The sequence below is a fragment of the Paecilomyces variotii genome, assembly GCF_004022145.1.
Source record: "Paecilomyces variotii strain CBS 101075 chromosome Unknown C8Q69scaffold_15, whole genome shotgun sequence".
Lineage (NCBI taxonomy): Eukaryota > Fungi > Ascomycota > Eurotiomycetes > Eurotiales > Thermoascaceae > Paecilomyces > Paecilomyces variotii.
In genome coordinates this window covers 255,746-273,200 of record NW_021167154.1, presented here as the reverse complement: position 1 = coordinate 273,200, position 17,455 = coordinate 255,746, and the positions used below count along the sequence as shown (strand labels likewise).

Sequence of the window (17,455 nt, the reverse complement as noted above, 5' to 3'; positions counted from 1 at the left end):
CTTACCGCTTCCAGCATGGTCGTAACTATCACCAACCTGCGGACCACAAGTAAGAATCCATTGTCTCGCTGTTCCCCCATTATTATGTACCGCCGTATAATAAGCCAGGCCGGTTATAGTATAGCTAAACATCCAGCGGCCCCCTGGAAACTGCAACGTTCTGAGTGCTCAGGAATTTTTTTTGGAAAGACGCCACAATGTCAACCAAGAGTCCAGGTCTAACAAGGTAGACTCGGCTCGAAGCGGTCAGTTTGTATCAGGCGGCAATAAGTACCTCGATCCTCCACGGTCTGCAACTAAACATCCCCTTGGATCAAAACTGCGACCTAACAAAACTCACAACTATCATTGCACAAGCACTATTATCTGCGATCTGTTCTCACTTGTTCTCCGAGTCATAACCCGAAATGCAGTGAATCCCAACGCTATCACTTCTATTGGTATCGCAACCTCCCTTACCTATGTCTTCACTCTTTCGACTAGGACAGACCCTCCGAGGAAGATTGGGAAGATACACTATCACTAAGCAAATCCAAGATACTGTCTGGTTCGCTAAGTAAGTCGATCATTCTAGACATCGTTGTGAGAAGAAATTACGTGACTCACTCTGCACAGAAACCAGGCCGAGGATCGAGTAACTATCAAAGGAGTACACGGACACCCTCGTGTGGAGAACGAGCGAGATGTTCTTAAGCGGTTTCAAGATCGAATACCATCTTTGCGACCATTAATTGATGAGATTGAAGAGCCGTCTCAACCTCCAACCATTGTTTTGAAGCATCTCGATGATCATCTGTTAAATGCGTCGATCAATAAGCCCCTGAATCGAAAAGAATTGAAATACATTTCGAAACGTATCCTGCAAGCATTACTGGTGCTTCATGGGGGTGGTTATGTCCATACAGGTAACTAAAATCGAGGCGAGACCGCTTTTAGCAGCAGCTTTTCCAACTAACATGAGGTATAAAGATGTTAAACCGGATAATGTCTTTGTGAATTACAACACAGATGGTGATATACGGTTCTCTGATGTCCAGCTAGGCGATCTTGGTGGTGCATGTCCTGCAGACTCGATATATGCCAAAGAAGGCACGCCAATTGGAGCAGCAATGTGGTCGAGCCCCGAGGTGATTATGGAAACTCCCTGGAATACTGCAACCGACACCTGGTCGTTTGGGGCCCTGGTATGCTCAAATAATAACCCGGAACTAAATGATGGTGCTAATCGCAGTCTCTCTCACTCAGCTTATCAGTCTCATCTATGGTGGGAATTTTAACCTCTTTCGTCCCAAGACGGTGCCATATGGCCACGAAGAGTATGGGTTAGAGGTTCTAAAACAACAATTCCGTTACTTCGGGCCATTCCCGGAAAAGTACGAGGAGATCGCAACCCCGGAGACAATCACTGCTATCCTCTATCTCATGCATGAGATCCCGCAGTCGCGAATGACACCGTTTCAGCGAACGACTGAGAGAGAGGTCTGTAATAGAGATAAGGTGTTTGTTGGGAAAATAATGAAGATGGATTGGAGAGATAGGCCTTCGGCGAGGGAGTTGTTGGAAGATGAATGGTTTGAAGATGATAAGTAAAATTAATTCGTGTAGTAGGTGCTACAGCTGGACGTTTTGAGTTGTAGCAGAAATTGTATTATTCGTGGAATAATCGGACTCGGATACGCCCTTCCCGACTAGGAAATGAAAAGGGACTGTCCCAAATTGTCGTTCAGGAAAAGGAAAGGACAGAGGTCCGTCGTAGGAGCTATGACGATCTATACTGAAAGCTACATACATACGTCTGATGAACCTCTCGACTTTCTTCGAAAACGAATACATAGATTTTGACTGAAAGACATCGCAGGTGAGAACCCTCGAGAGATCGTGCGAAAATCCGGAAGCCACAACCCTTCTAGAGGTCACCTGTATATAGATGGAGCGGTAATGTCGAGGCGGCGGATGGAGTACTATTATTTTGCATCCACCTTATATCAGCTAAAAATAGTATCCAATTTATAGTCCATCTGCCGAGAGCCTAGGAAAGTCCATTATTATTATTGTATGTGGCTCCCGTATATTAAAGCTAAGCCAGTTATAGTATAGTTAGTTATAAGAGTAAATATCAACAACCGCTTTATCTAAAGGGATGCTAGACATTTCAGCCTTCGTTTCTGTTTAACTGAGGCTGGCCTCCAGAGCTCGAGAACATAACTTAACAGGCTTATCTTATTATAGGTAGCTTTCCTAATCATTTAGCGGCCCCGGAAACTGCAATGTTCTCAGGGTTCAGGAATTTCAGAAAGATGCGATGTCGTCAACCAAGAGCCAAACTGTCCATATTTTGTCATGGTAATACCCTTCTTCCCGAAAGGAAAGAAAAAGCAATATTATTGAAGGTTTCCTCATTTCAGAACAGGTAGATTGATCAGTCGTGATGAACTCTTCGCGTATACGAATGGCCATTTCCTCATTGACGAACAACGCCAGCTCGATCGACGTTACGTGAAATTCAATATAGATGCCCTTTGCGATGTCGCTGCAGTTGCAGGCGACGAGTCGTCTCGCATCACAACTATTGAAAAGATGGAAGGAGGCTTTAGCAAGGCTCTTCTGATGAGAAAAGAAAATGGAAAAGAGATCATTGCTAAGATTCCCACCCGCATTGCTGGCCCGACATGTCTAACGACGGCATCGGAAGTAGGAGTTTTAGAATATGGTATGTCTCCCTACGCTGCGGATTTTTCAAGCAGCTCATACTTATTAGCCGACCAGTGCGAAGAAACAGAAGTATACCAGTTCCACGTGTCCTGTCGTGGTCCTCAGACTGCACGAACCCTGTAGGTGCTGAATACATAATCATGGAGAAGGCCGCAGGGGTTCCGCTGTTTCAGCGATGGGCCAATATGAAAGAGATTGAAAAATTGGAACTCATAAAGAACTTGACTAAGTTTGAGGCTCAATTATCGGCTATTCGATTTCCTGCGTATGGTGGATTATACCTTCGAGCAGATGCAAGCGTCCTGAAGTTCCATCGCCATTTACTCGATGAGAGTATTGATCCATCAAGTTAATTCTGTATCGGCCCTTCTTGTGATCGTTCATTTCTCAACCAGGACATTAACCAAGGACCTTCCAAGTACGATGGGCTTTTCAAGTCATACAAACTAATCACTGCATAGGGACGACAATATCAGATCTTGGGATATCGATCGCAAAACGGGAGCTATCTCAAATATCAAGCAAGCGTCCAGATAGATCACCGATGTTCTATCAAGGAAGTGTTCAAGAGCAGGCCCATCTGCTCGAATCCACCATCAGTCTCATGCGCATGTTGGATTCTCATCCAACACTAATCAAGTCGGGTCAACCTACTTTGTGGCACACCGATCTACACATGGGAAATATATATGTTGCACCTAATGAGAGCTCACAGATAGTATCTATGATTGATTTTCAATCTCTTTCCGTGTTGCCCGCATTTCTTCAGGCACAGTGGCCCATATTCCTGAAACCCCCACACAGTTACATAAAAGGACTTGTGCAGCCAAAACTTCCTGACGAGTTTGATGAGTTGGATGAAGACAGCAAATTGCTTGCTCAACGCGAATGGTCCCAGGCAAAGTTGGCAAAGGCATACGAAGTTTCAACCTATCTTGAAGACAGAGTTGCGCACGAAGCTATGATGAATGTGCCGCGCGTCTTCCGAGAGCTTTTTATTCGCTGTGGAGAGGTCTCTGAGGTTGGTGTGATTCCACTTCGAGCATGTCTGATAGAAATCTTTCAGAATTGGTCGACTCTGGGCTTTACTGGGCAGTGTCCTTTTTCATTTACGGAGGAGGAAATCGATACACATGAACAGCAGTTTCTTGAATACCAAGCTTGGCATGAGGTCCAACGCCTGGCGTGGGAATGCCTAGATACTGATGCTGAGGGATGGGTGGCGCCTGAAGTAGACATTGCGGAAAAGCGCAAACAGAACAAGGAATTGCTGTCTATGTTCATCGAGCGAATGGCTGGCGAAAAGTCCCCGGAAGAAGCGATGAAGATGTGGCCATTTCCGGATGAAGCATGAATATTCGGTGCTTACTTAGCGAATGGGACCGTATTTGGGATGGAATTCAGTGGTGTGAGAATAGCAGTTCTATAAGCGTTGGGTATTGGGTTTCATCTTTTCATAGAGTCGAAACTAGACGAGCACTCATCATGCGGCTCATTAATTATTTCCAACTTAAGCGCCCACAAACCGTTCCTTTTTCCACTCTAACCTCTCTGCTAACATTTCCCAGCTTAGTTGTCCATCGACTCGGCCGACGCCTCGCAGACCGGCTGCTACAAAGGCGAGCAGTTGCTCGAATTGGCTCTTTAGGCTCCGCAGACGGTGGCCATAAGATGATTCGGCAAAGGAGATGTTGCCTGTTGTGTTGCCTTCGTCGTACATGCTATCTTCCTCGTCATCATCATCGTCATCGTCTTCGTCGGATGTGTCGTCTGTGTTTTGTCGTCTTCGACGTCGCTTCTTTCGGTGTGAGAAATGCTCGTAGCTGAGTATCGAGGTTCGGAACGATCGGTTTGTCTGGTCGAATTCATTCTCGGCGTGTCGGGAAGATCGGACGTCTGAGAAGTGAATGCAGAGGTCGAGGAGGCTGATTACAGCTTGGTGGATGGGAGCGAGGTTCTTTGAAAGGAGGCATTGGTCTTCGAGAGAGGTCATGTAGGATCGGTGGACGGTGATCATGCCGTCGACATCCGTGGCTGCGGAGAGTTCTTTTTGCATCTTTGCTGTCGTGGTCGATATGACCATTTCTGTCAAATGACTGTAGAGAATATTGATGAACCAGAGGAGGTTGTGGCGGATGGCGTAGCAAAGATTCTCCTCCTCGTCTTCGTATTCGATGCCCCGGTCGGGGCCTCTTGGGAAGCGTTGCTTCGAGACGACGTACTTTGCTCGTCGGATCTGCAGGAGGAAGGTGTATACGCGCTGGTAGGCTTGGATAGCGTCTTTTGTGATGATGTTGGCCACTGGCCAGGGGAGGATATAATCAATGGAGAGAGACTTCAAAATCTTCACAGATCGAGCACGGTTGTCGACGTCCCGGTAGGACCCAGGCGACGATCGCATGATAAGCCTGGAGGTGTCCACGCAAGGAAGTTCACCAAAGACTTCCTGCACCAGCTCCGTTATGAGGAATCTATCGTTCCATGCCCGGCGTCCTTTGTCGATCAATTCGAAGATTTTGTAGTCTACGGAGCTGGAGATGGTCACGTCCCTGCACAGGTAGATGTACTCGAGAGCCTGGAGTGAGATCCAGAGACCGCATTGGCTATCCAACTGCTGTCGCAGCAAAGACGATGTAAATGCGTGATTTGCCTCGATCAGCCGGTCAAAGGCCGTCTCCAATAGTCCGGCGAAAGGAACTAAAAGCGACGAATCGTCCGGACAGACATCTTCGAAAGAAAGCGACGTTCTCTCTAATTGATTCAGATTCTCCGGCGCGATGTTGAGATTTCGAAGGAAGATCATGCTCTTTCCCGTAGTGAATACTTTCCGGGCAGCCGGCTTCAGAAACTTGGGAGCGTACAGACGACCCTCTTTCTGGTCCAGCATATACCAATCATGCCAGAGGGTTCGCAGATCAGAGTTTCTATCAGCGGCTTCTGAGACGAAAAACGTGCCCTGAGAAGTGTCCAGCTGTCCTGTCTCCATCCACAGTCGTATGGGTTTGATATACGACTCAAAGCAAGCGAAGAACAGTTTCGCAAAGTATGCAAACTCATCGTCTGCACCTGCTGCCTGGCATGTACCTACTAAGTCATAAAGCCTGTCAAGGCATTCGAAAGAGTCCTGAGATGGACGGGATCTGAGGCCCTCCAGTAAGTTGGCTAATGGAATCAGTAGTCGTGACTCCCTTTGAACATCCTCAAAAAGCTGCAACAAGCTAACGGTGGTTGCTGTGCTCTTGGAAAGATAACGTGCGTGCATGTTTGACAACGCGGCATCAAACATTGATAGACATTCTTCAATACCACGATGGAAAGTCTGCACATAGAGGACCGATTGCGGGATCTTAACAAATCTCCGCAATGCGTCTATCTTAGCTCCTAGAGAGCTGAACGAGCAAAGCAGTGCGGAAAATGCTTGGTTCGAGGAATGGCGGAGAACATATCTCCGGTCTACTTCGATACTGTCATCAAGGCGCCAATACAACGATGCTGGAAGCCCCTGAAGCATAAAAATAGTTTCTCTGACCACTTGTAGTTCTGTGACCGGGCAGGAGTAATCCTCGCCGCGGGTCACTGCCTCAGCCTTCCAAAACTGAGAGCTCTTGATCGCAGAAATCAATCCTTCGTCTTCTCCGTGTGAGAATACTTCTTCTGGGATGAGATAGTCATCCGGAGCGACTTTGGAACTCTGCGGCACGATCCTCGGGATGGACACATCGCTTGACACGGTCGAGACATCATCGTCCGAGGTCTCTTCGCCGTAGTCAATATCGTCCCAGATATTGTCATCGCAGTATGCTGCACCTGCAGGGTCAATTTCAGACCAAGTCAGTGACCGCGGAGGTTCCGGCGGCTTGAGCAGCTCAATTTTCTCCGGTTTTGATAACGTTGCTGGTCTATCTGAGAGCTGCAGGAATAGAGACAAGATCTCCGGGAACCACGGACTATCATGCTGGTTGAGCTCATCCAGACGGAGACGTAACGCGTCAGCCAGATCATCATGGTTCAGCACCTGGAATTTCTCCTGGAGACCATCTAGCTGACGGGCCACCGCGAACTGGTCGGTTCGCGTTGACCTGTTGTTCTTGATCGTACTCTCCGCATTGCTCTTCAGTCTCTTGAAACGCGATGTAGTCTACTGTACGTTAGTAATTTAGTCCACACAAAGAACCGGGGCATGAGATGCCTTGTCTGATGTTTTTGCAATGACAGTGATTAGATCGTCTAACAATGCGCTTATATCTGCGGCTAGGGCCATGATGGGACGAGATAGGGCCCGTTTTCCACCATCGAGATCTTCTTATTTTGCTCCCTCCATGGCATGAACGAGTGCTACTGGATCTATCAGGATCCAACCAGGTTACTCGAGGCATCCATAAAGAGTAGTCGCTAACGAGGCGAGTTTCATGCTCCGTTCTTTGTTGTCTGAGAGGAGGACGCGTTTGCTTTGCCACGCTACCGCCCGACCGAGTAAAGCGTGACCTGGAAACCCCCCAGCGGGCCTGGAATACTCCGACAGTCTTTGCGGAGAACTGCTCTGAATAACAGCGACAGCTTCTCTTGCGTCCATTTTCGAACGAGGACGTCTGCTCGATGTCAAGATGGCCGTCGCACGACCGATCCGGCTGCTAGGCGCAGCATCGATACTCCTAGTTCTTTTCCTTATTTTCCAGCTTCGCAAGACGGCCACGCCCCTGGTCGGCACCTTTGGATCAGGGGATAAGTTGGTCAATGGCATGAAGAAAGACCCTTTGCTAGATCGTATGTTGCAAAAGATTCTTGTCCTCGTTTGAACCGGAACTGACCGTTTATAGCAACGGGAGAACCAGAAGGTGTGTTATGGCGTGCGGAGGACAACGACTATGCCCCGGACAGCGAGAACTCTGCTCGCATCAACGCCACCCTCCTGTCCCTCGTCCGGAACGAGGAGCTGGACGAGCTGATCCCTACGATGCGGGATCTCGAGAGAACATGGAATCACAAATTCAACTACCCATGGACGTTCTTCAACGATAAGCCCTTCACAGAGGAGTTCAAGCGACGAACCCAGGCGGAGACCAAGGCTAAGTGCTACTACGGTACGTCATGGAAATGCACAACGTGAAGCGGTTTGGGATCGTAGTCTGACATGATTTATAGAGCTGGTACCAAAGGAACACTGGGATGTGCCCGAATGGATCAACAATGATATCATCAAAGAGTCTGCGGCGATGTTGAAGGAGCAGGGCATCCAATACAGCGAAAAGCTGTCCTACCACCAGATGTGTCGCTGGAACAGTGGCATGTTCTACAAGCACCCAGCCCTCCAAAACACCCGCTACTACTGGCGCGTTGAACCCAAGGTTCAGTTCTTCTGTAACATCGACTACGACGTGTTTCGCTACATGGAGGACCACAACAAGACATACGGTTTTACGATCAATCTGTTTGACGCTCCCCAGAGTATCCCGACGCTTTGGCCCGAGACGAAGAAGTTCCTTGCGGCGCATCCCGACTACATTTCGGACAATAACATGTTGGGGTGGTTGACGGACGACCAGCTACGCCCCGATCATACCGAGGCCGCCAATGGTTACTCGACCTGCCACTTCTGGTCGAACTTCGAGATCGGTGACATGGACTTTTTCAGAGGCCAGAAATATGAAGAGTACTTCAATCACCTTGACCGCGCAGGTGGTTTCTTCTACGAAAGATGGGGTGATGCACCTGTCCACTCGATCGGGCTGGGTCTCTTTGAGGATGCCAGCAAGATTCACTGGTGAGTACATACGTCGTTTTGACAATAACTTCAAGTAATGCATTGTCTAATTTTATTCTGTGCAGGTTCCGAGATATTGGTTACCGCCATATCCCCTACTTCAACTGCCCAAATTCGCCCAAATGTTCTGGCTGTACACCCGGCAAGTTCTACGCTGGTGAGCCCTTCCTGGCAAAGGAAGATTGCCGACCAAGCTATTTCAAACACGTCGGAACGCATTAGTCTGCAGACTGGACCAGCCGGTATACCTTGCTCATGGGGGGCTCAAGCAGAGTCCTCACCCAAAAGACTAGGTTACATCACATCTCTTCGCTCCCTCGGCTGGGAGCCATATAACTCCCCCCATCTATTCCTCCTCCTGTCTTCATCACACGAGGCAAGATACGGATGGACTGCAGCGCCATTCCCCACCCGCACATTGCACGAGAGTGTATATCATGACGGACCCCGGAGAAATCTCCTCCCCGCAACAATATCACGACTTTTCGGTTGAAGATATAACTAAAGTAAAGGCGTTCCGATGAGGGTTTCTTTGGTGACTTATCTATTTGGGCTATTCAGAGTGTGAACTCTTTCTTGTAATTTATACATGCATTTATTCTGTTCGATTTTCTTTTCCTTCGATCCCCCAACACCAGTTGCGCTTGCGTGCATATGCATGATTGAATGCACTGATTATCCAGCGACTGCATTATGGCCTGCAAGCTCGTCAGATAATTAGCCCATAGAGAACTATAGTAGATAGTGTCACTCACTCCGTGCACATACATTATCAGTCTAGTATTGTCTGTGCACGGTTTGTTACGAATTACTTGTTTACTTTCTTACGAAATAGTTAACTCGGGGCTGTAGATCCTGAAAATGAAACTCCACTAAAATAGGCTGAATCAGTGGAACTTAAAAAGGTGATTTTCACTATCTGACATCTCTAACAACTCACTGAGGTATAAGTATAAGCAGTAGACGATCAAAGAATTGATAAATGCATCGGACAGAAAGCACTTCATCGTGGAAGAGGGAGATTGGGCTTGATGCCCCATTGTTCAGGAGGGTTTCACTTCGATAGAGCATCCGCTGGGAGAGTAGAATATTTCTTAATACCAGAATCGGAAGCCTGCCGGGAGTACTGAGTTTAATGTCAAAACAATCCGGAGCTGTCCGCAGTGATCACGATAAATGTCCAGTTGAGTCTAGCATGATAAGGACTCAAGCTATAGTTGAAACATAAGGTATCGTATGCCATGGAATGGATGTAGCAGGTCGAAGGGTTCAGATTGTAAGTAAGGCTAAGCTGCAGCTGGGATAGCAGGAAGGACCTGGATGTCATAGCAGTGGCGGGATTTGATGGGTAATTTTATTTTTATATAGATTGATCAATTAGGCCAGATGTAAATCACGCGTAGTTGATGCATTGTCAAAAAAAAGTGAAGGCACAATGGTCGTGGAATGTCTGCGGCAGCCACTGATTGCGCATTAGGAGATGATATCACGATTCGACGCAACAGGAAGTGATGAGACCCCTACTTCCTCGGATATAAGCAGCTGTCAATGATAACCTCTTGCAAGATAAAGAAACACCTCGTCGCATTATCTTCAATGTTACAGATGTAGGCTAGGTAGACATGTGGTATGACAAAAATGTTCCTCTCCTCTGCTGGCTTGGGCTCCGCCCTCCGGAGCCGGCATCAGCAGGACACCAACGATATGCGACAATGCGATTGCTTCCGCAACTCCAGCTCTAGGTATGTATACAGCTTTACTTTGATTCGTTGACAGAATTATCCCAGCGAGGTAATCTAGTTCTGGGGGTAGAGCTCCTCACGGAGGACAACGCCGAGCTCCTTGCGCAGACCGTCAAGCTGCTCAAGGTACTCCTTGTACTGGCTCTCGTTCTCAACCTTGGCGCGGATACCTGAAAAAGAAGAAAGCAGTCAGTGTAAGATTCGTCCGGGTATAAGAGATCTAGAGTGTCATGTAGAATTGGTTGGGACGGCGATGGGCGGGATTTGGTGGGATTTTGGTACGTACCCTCGAAGACCCGGACAGCGGTAGGGAAGTCGTTGACACGACGGGCAGCCTTCAGGGCAGCAGTAAGCACCTCAACAGAGGGCACGAGATCGTAGGCGAAGGCGTTGTTGAGGTTTCGCTGTGATGGCACAAGGCCAGGGTGGTTAGCCCAGATCGGATGTTCGGGCTCTCTGCCAATGACAGAGCAGATAATCAAGCAGATGGGATGCCGCTTTTCTTTCCCAGCGGGTAGCACAACTAGCATACCTGGAGCTCGAAGACATCCTGCACTGCATCGAATTCCTTCTCGTATCTATCATTGGAGGCATCAGTGACTCTGCTCTTCCCCAGATAAACCCTTCTGGCCTGCCGCGTGGGTCGGAGGCGGTCGTCCGGATGTGACCGCAGTCCTGTTCCAGTTCCTTCGACCTTTTCTTCTTCCCATCGCGAACGGCCTCATGGGGACTCAATTGGCGAGATGGCGTACCTAGCAGAGAACTCTTCGTACGTCTCTTCCTCGTGACCGCTGGAGCGCTTGGTGGTCGTGCTGAAGTTGCTGCTGTATCCGCCGAAACCGAGAGCAATGGGCGCGGCTGGTGCAACAGTCTGCACCCGCGAGCGGGCGACGTAGGGAGCTCTGAACGAGCTCGAGGCGCGGACGCATCGGGTCGCGATGCGGAAGACGGCGGTGGACGACATTGGAGAGACGGAGGGAGGGAGTTGGGAGCGAATTGGTATCGTGGGAGAGAGATAGTGGTGAGGATGTTGTCGAGGACGGACGGCCAGAGGAGAGACCGACCGGACTGAGTTGGACGGGTTTTTGCGGGTGGTGTGAGTGGTGAGCGGCCTGAGGCTCCCAGGCAGCTGGTCATGGTCTTTTCTCGGCGAGCCGCTCCCGTCACCACTCCACTAAAACATCGTCTGATCTATCTATCCCATATTAACTATCAATTGCACGCAATCGATTCTATTCACATTCAGTGGCACGCATATTAAGGCAACAAGACTGCATCGATAATCCTCTGCGCTCATCTTCGTAATCTCCCCGCCTACACTCAGAACCGCATAACTAACGGGAACCCATAACAATGGAAAATACTAACGATCTTCCTGCCATCCCAATGTTGTAAGGAATGACCGAGACTGATATGCATGTGAACATACTAAATCCGCATAGCGCAAATACAAAACAGTACAGAGATGCTATAGTTGCCCATTGCAATGCAGGACTTATTCCTCGCGAGACGATGGAAAAGCTATTCGAGGAACTTGACAAGCTTCCTCCCCCACCAACACCCCTGCAACAAAGGATTCAAGACATTGAGACAATATTACAGACACCAGGAGTGCTTAAGATCCCGGGACAGCGCGAGAATGCCGTTGCTGTGTTGAATGCATATAAATCAGGAACCTTGCAGTTTATACCGGGGAATTACTACATCTTTAAAAACGGCCAACTAATAGCTGGACCGAAGCCTATGACACCTTCTATGATCAACGACATAGTAAGCGAATACTCTATACTGCGTGATCTATGGATTGAAGAGGTAGGTCTCTATCTACTCTCTATCTACATAGTTCAGGATCTCTAATAGCTAATGTCCAGTGTCACTCTGCCCCTCGATACCTGTTACCAGCATTCAGGGGAACTTTATATCCGACAGGCAACCACCATATGCTACGTCAGTTACTATAAATCTAATACATAGTTATATAACGTCTCTATCTCCCCGCTGGGAGCAGCTCTATGGTCTCGTTTCGAATTCCTTCACGATACCGGTGCTTCGGTGCCCACTGTCTCGTATCAGGAGATGACCGTGCTTGGAGTCGATGCGACTTATCAACATTGGGGGCTCCCGGAGATTTACCACAGAGCAAACGGTGTCATAGTCAACGACACTATATATCTGCAGGCGTCGTTTGGATACCCTCCAATATCTGGTGTCAATCTATTCAAATTCGCCGTATCGAACGACCAGATGCGGCTGGGGGAACCTATCCTTCAGTCCTTGATGTATCAAGGTAGCATTCCAGATATTGAAAGACGGCTGGCGATCTCCTGCAGTAGAACTGGACTACAAGACGAGCTTAGGGGACACTCTCACTGATTAAATTGAAGTTTAATTGACCATGACTTCGCTATGAACTGTTTCGTTTTTTCTCATGGCGTCTGCTGGATTTTCTGCCAATGGCGATTTTGCTGGCCGCCTGACATTCGCAGCGGTAGGGAGTCACGGATGATGAGACTCGATGTTTAGATAAACTAGATGAACTAACTTAGATAGACTACAAATTGTGACCGTGCAAAGCCATGCTTGCTCTCAACAACAGAAATCATGTTCATCCAGTTCAATTGTTCCAGACATGTTCATTTCAGTGGTTCGTTGCTAAGAGCTGCAGTCGTGCCTCTCCCGTACTTGCCGGACACGAATGGGACGTCACATGCCAGAGGTTGAAGTGGGAGTATTTTATTGTACTACAAAGTACTCTTCCCGCAGATTTCGCGCATAAAAGTACCTGAAGATACTTCAGAATAATACTTACAGCCGAACCCCTTTTCACCAACAGACGAGCCGACGCTAACCCGAATTAGTTCGGACGCGGCGGGCCTCGGGCTGCCAGGAAGAGCCAAAGAAAAGCGTCGGCCAGTCGCGCAGTGTCTTTTTACGGCGTCAAATCTCAACATCTTCCTCTCCCCCTTCCTTTTCTCGGTCGTCGCATCGGGATCCCATCTTCTTCTCTCAGTTCTTTATCTCCTTCCCTCCTCTCCGTCATTCCTTCATTGCCGTGGTCTCCCCAGACCCGGTACGGTGCGGTCATTATCTTCCACCCTGTGGTGCAGCGGGTCTTTCCCAACCAAATAAATAACACGTCTCTCAGCGTCTCAACATCCGGTGCTACCGCTCGCCAGGGAAGTCCTACAAGACTGAGAATCTGGCATCTTATATCTAAATAGAGTCATTCATCATGGCCGACGCGCTGAAGAACCTCCCTCTTCCTACCATCGATCGCCCGTTTGGCATCGAGCTATGGCCCATCTTCGACAAGGCTTTCGAAGCCGTCGTTGGCTATCCCGCACATGACTTTCGATTTGTGGAGGGTGTGACGCCAATGTCAACATTGAAGGAGACAGCCATCTCACTGGTCTCGTACTATATTATCATTTTTGGTGGTCGGGAGGTTATGAAGAACTTCGCGCCCCAGAAGCTCAACGGCCTGTTTATGATTCACAACTTCGTCCTAACGGTGATCAGCGCCATCTTGCTGGCTCTATATGTTGAGCAGCTCCTGCCCACTATCTGGAGACATGGTATTTTCTTTGCCATCTGTAACCACGAGGGTGGCTGGACCCAAGAGCTGGTTGTTTTGTACTATGTAAGGACAGACTGTTGGCTAATCCGGCCATTGCAAAGTGACGAATTGGGAAAGCTAACGTCGTGTAGCTCACGTACTTGACCAAGTATCTGGAATTGCTTGACACGGTCTTCTTGTTCCTCAAGAAGAAGCCATTGACCTTCCTCCACACCTACCACCATGGCGCTACCGCCCTGCTGTGCTACACCCAATTGATCGGTCTGACTGCTGTCTCCTGGGTTCCCATCACCCTGAACCTGGCTGTGCATGTTCTCATGTACTGGTACTACTTCCAGAGCGCTCGTGGAGTCCGTATCTGGTGGAAGCGCTACATCACCATCTTCCAGATCGTCCAGTTCATCATTGACCTCGGTTCGTGCCCAAGGCGTATAACGCGGAAGAGCTCCTTGCTAATCAAGTTATCTGATAGGCTTTGTCTATTTCGCTTCCTACACCTATTTCTCCTCCACATACTTCCCATGGCTTCCCAACTGTGGAAAGTGTGCTGGAGAGGAATTCGCCGCCTTTGCTGGTATGGCAATCCTGAGCTCCTATCTCCTCCTCTTCATCTCCTTCTACTTCGCCACCTACAAGAAGACCGGAAAGAGCGGCAGACCTCGCCGCAACACGGGCAAGAAGGCCCTGATCGACATGAAGGACCTGGAGGTCCCCTCCGTCCCCAGCCAGCGTGCCAACGGCGCTGCAAACTCCAACGGCCAGGCTACCACTTCGGCGCGTCAGAACGGTCCCGTGACCCGCTCGAGGAAGGCATAAGCCCGCAGTGGTGTCTACAAGATAGACCGCTGGAAACGCTGGTAGTCTTCTGCCTGCAGGCTACTCTCTATATTGTTTGGATGACGAACATCGCTGACCATCCTGGGTCACGAGACGAGCCGGCGATGATGCGACAGGAGAGATGAACAAAATATACATTTCTACTTGGTCAGGTAAAGTGACATAACTGTTTTAATACATGACATTGTTCGAATCGAAGGCACCGGTTGCTGTTGTGGTTGGCCTCGGTTGCATGCTGGGCGGGCGCTTCGCGGAATCGAGGAGCCGATAGAGCCCCGTTAGAAAGTATGAGAGTGACGTCTTGCTCATGGTATGGCGCGAGAGCTTTTACCGGACCCGTAATGCGTTTCTTTCAAGGGTTCGAGCTCCGAGATTTCTCTTCTTCCGGCACGTTGATGCCGGTTTGTTGTGTTAACTGATTTGATTTTCTTCCTATCGCCATAAATGCATAATCATGAATATAATACAGTGCTAATGACTCACTAGCGGTGTTGCTGTTTCCCTGTTCCCATGCTAGCACGGATGTCAAATTGCGATTCAGCCCTCCCATGGCTGCAGTTGTGCCGAAGAAGTGCTTATATTGAAATCATCTGATCCAGCGACGTACTAGATGTGTGTCTCCTTGGTCTGTTTCCGCAGGCGCAGCATGGCATACATCCATTGAGGAACTGGGACATGACTAGTAATCGACCCTGGGGATTATGGTATTTAGCTAGTGAATAGTTTATTGCTCGGTTGCTACGAAATCTTTTTAAGTATCAAGGACTATGAATACGCACGTGATGTTCACCTCTAGACCACGCTCTCTGTGTTCAGATTTACACCGTACTACGTAGTTACAATTAATCGGTGACCCATGTTCCTGGATACTAATTTGCAGCTCGTGTCTATCAATTTCAGAAGTGTTCTAGTCGGACGGGATCTCCGTGACACATTGACTATTCTAGCCGACGGATATTCTCATTGCGTAAGATTATCGAGGCTGACGTTCGATTGCAAACCCACCGGTTCCACTGGAGGATCCAGCATGGAGCTGATCCTGCCGATGAGATGCCAAGGTGTTCCTGCATCCTGACGTGCTTGGCTATTTCTTGGAATTGCATCCGATGCAGCTTCTTTTCTTTTCTCTGCTACGGTCAACATCACGAATGTATAACAGTAACGGGAAAAGGCATCTCCTATGGAACAGCATGGGAAGGACAATTTCGGACGCATTGATCTGTCCGGAGCAAGACCGTAAGAATTCAGCTGGCCAAGTACGATCATCTCACCGCTCCCCCTGGAATAATAAATCGTTCCTCGACGAGTCGTCACGGCTGCGGATCGTTGTGTACTATATACCTTAGAGTCGGATACTAAAAGAGGCTCACCCGTTAGCGATCATGGGTGATTATTATATTCTGATGCCTCGGTTAGGAGATCGCTGAGGTTGCGTCATGGTCAAATCGAAACACTGCCTATCTATCTACTTCTATCAAAGACGACTCGACTCGTTCGTTGCCTGGGCAATAATGAGCCCAGCATGCGTAGTCCTCGTGCATCCCTGCGGCATAGAAGTCGGACTAATAATACTCTAGACGTCTAGGATCTAACTATCTACCTATCTAGTTCGCTTTCCCAACTTCCAAGACTTTGCTGTGGCAGCTGTGCACTGAGTCCGGCGCGATTACGAACTGGATTGGCGGGAGCGGTGTGGTAAGTATGCCACTGCAGGATGTCGATCACCCTCCCTCCGACCGAAACCTGTTGGACGGGGACGGGCCTGATCTATCTGGAGCGGTGACATGAACGACGTACAGATTGGCGGACTGGATTCGCTTAGTTGAGTAATAGTAGAATACTAGTGACTCGTGAGTGGGTGGGTAGGACAGTGGGAAGAAGTGGGAAGTTGGAATACATTATTCACTGGCAGTATGTAATTGTAGAGTAAGTATGGATGTACCATTGCAGGGTAAAGTTATTATTATTGCTTTGCTTCCTCAGTGTATAACAAGTGTTCCAATAATTTAATTATTATTAATTATTTAATATTAGATGTTGAGTCTCTCCATGGACCGTCTTTTCGCTTAGAAGTGGTGAACTATGGTAGTTCTGATTAGATCGGAACCAGGATGAAAATAATATTAGGTACCTCAGCCCTGTGCCACATGCCCTTCCCGAAAAGCCAACGCACAAAAAAAAACTGCGCTACAAGGGGCACTAGATAGACTTAGTAGACTAGTCTAGTACTCTGTAGATATGATACTCTACAATTAAAGTGAGGCCATGCGATCTGTGCCCTGCGGGGTAGATAAACTTGCGTATTCGACGCTTTGACCTTTTTTTCTCTCAATATTGGGCAGGGATATTATTTTCGAGTGTTTTCTTCGCTTTTTTCCTCAGTGAAGATTTCTTTTTCTCTTTTTTTTCGCCTCTTTCGTTTCTAATAATATATTTCCCTGATGTGATAGAGACGGCAGAATGGGTCGGCTCGGGACACCTTGTCAGGCACGGGGCCCAACGGTGCTGGTCCCAGAAAAATGATTTCATTTGGTGTCTGGAAAGGGACGATCCAAAAGGTGTTGCGTGGATGCGCTGGACATCAAGGGCGGGACGGCTGGGAGACGCCCCAATCAGCATGGGGTATGGATTGCATCTTAGTCTGCGGCCCTTTCCAAGATCTCAGCCGCCCTTGCGGTGCAGCTTTATTATATATGGCAAATAAATATGGTACTTGTACATACAAGGGGCCAAGTAGAGGGAAGGGATAGGATAAGAATAGGATATATAGGATATAAGAATTCAATATATTTTTTTAATATTCAAATACAGTCTCAGAAGAAACTC

General features: G+C 48.4%; 6 protein-coding genes across 6 annotated transcripts; 4 read left to right on the top strand and 2 right to left on the bottom strand.

Moving 5' to 3' along the window:
* Window positions 1-461: 461 nt before the first annotated feature.
* On the top strand, window positions 462-1,770 carry C8Q69DRAFT_515275 (STE/STE20 protein kinase; the record flags this gene model as incomplete). Its single annotated transcript, XM_028633362.1, has 4 exons — window positions 462-556; window positions 616-905; window positions 970-1,184; window positions 1,246-1,770. The coding sequence occupies 4 exons, from the start codon at window positions 462-464 to the stop codon at window positions 1,588-1,590; spliced, it is 945 nt and encodes a 314-aa protein (XP_028481601.1). The 3' UTR covers window positions 1,591-1,770.
* A 168-nt stretch (window positions 1,771-1,938) lies between these two features.
* Window positions 1,939-4,066, top strand: C8Q69DRAFT_488746 (kinase-like domain-containing protein; the record flags this gene model as incomplete). Its single annotated transcript, XM_028632068.1, has 5 exons — window positions 1,939-1,958; window positions 2,234-2,278; window positions 2,391-2,710; window positions 2,767-3,060; window positions 3,174-4,066. The coding sequence occupies 5 exons, from the start codon at window positions 1,939-1,941 to the stop codon at window positions 4,064-4,066; spliced, it is 1,572 nt and encodes a 523-aa protein (XP_028481600.1).
* A 156-nt stretch (window positions 4,067-4,222) lies between these two features.
* Window positions 4,223-6,973, bottom strand: C8Q69DRAFT_448037 (putative gamma-tubulin complex component GCP5; the record flags this gene model as incomplete). Its single annotated transcript, XM_028629260.1, has 2 exons — window positions 4,223-6,850; window positions 6,887-6,973. 2 exons carry the CDS (start codon window positions 6,971-6,973, stop codon window positions 4,223-4,225), a joined length of 2,715 nt encoding a protein of 904 aa, XP_028481599.1.
* A 261-nt stretch (window positions 6,974-7,234) lies between these two features.
* Window positions 7,235-8,863, top strand: C8Q69DRAFT_112576 (putative alpha-1,2-mannosyltransferase). Its single transcript, XM_028625129.1, has 4 exons — window positions 7,235-7,476; window positions 7,530-7,793; window positions 7,855-8,473; window positions 8,539-8,863. Exons 1-4 carry the CDS (start codon window positions 7,317-7,319, stop codon window positions 8,693-8,695), a joined length of 1,200 nt encoding a protein of 399 aa, XP_028481598.1. The 5' UTR covers window positions 7,235-7,316; the 3' UTR covers window positions 8,696-8,863.
* A 1,406-nt stretch (window positions 8,864-10,269) lies between these two features.
* On the bottom strand, window positions 10,270-11,179 carry C8Q69DRAFT_408496 (cytochrome c oxidase subunit VA-domain-containing protein; the record flags this gene model as incomplete). The annotated part of the gene is made up of 4 exons (XM_028628196.1): window positions 10,270-10,385; window positions 10,502-10,619; window positions 10,748-10,793; window positions 10,968-11,179. The coding sequence occupies 4 exons, from the start codon at window positions 11,177-11,179 to the stop codon at window positions 10,270-10,272; spliced, it is 492 nt and encodes a 163-aa protein (XP_028481597.1).
* Window positions 11,180-13,192: 2,013 nt separating this feature from the next.
* On the top strand, window positions 13,193-14,772 carry C8Q69DRAFT_112487 (putative fatty acid elongase). Its single transcript, XM_028625128.1, has 3 exons — window positions 13,193-13,855; window positions 13,924-14,206; window positions 14,265-14,772. Exons 1-3 carry the CDS (start codon window positions 13,448-13,450, stop codon window positions 14,606-14,608), a joined length of 1,035 nt encoding a protein of 344 aa, XP_028481596.1. The 5' UTR covers window positions 13,193-13,447; the 3' UTR covers window positions 14,609-14,772.
* Window positions 14,773-17,455: the final 2,683 nt, after the last annotated feature.

Bases quoted from the DNA above. Each gene is read 5' to 3' on its own strand.
- C8Q69DRAFT_112576 (XM_028625129.1), top strand. From the start codon at position 7,317: ATGGCCGTCGCACGACCGATCCGGCTGCTAGGCGCAGCATCGATACTC. The intron at 7,477-7,529 runs GTATGTTGCAAA...GACCGTTTATAG, and splicing joins GAAAGACCCTTTGCTAGATC to CAACGGGAGAACCAGAAGGT. The intron at 7,794-7,854 runs GTACGTCATGGA...CATGATTTATAG, and splicing joins CAAGGCTAAGTGCTACTACG to AGCTGGTACCAAAGGAACAC.
- C8Q69DRAFT_112487 (XM_028625128.1), top strand. From the start codon at position 13,448: ATGGCCGACGCGCTGAAGAACCTCCCTCTTCCTACCATCGATCGCCCG. The intron at 13,856-13,923 runs GTAAGGACAGAC...AACGTCGTGTAG, and splicing joins AGCTGGTTGTTTTGTACTAT to CTCACGTACTTGACCAAGTA. The intron at 14,207-14,264 runs GTTCGTGCCCAA...GTTATCTGATAG, and splicing joins CCAGTTCATCATTGACCTCG to GCTTTGTCTATTTCGCTTCC.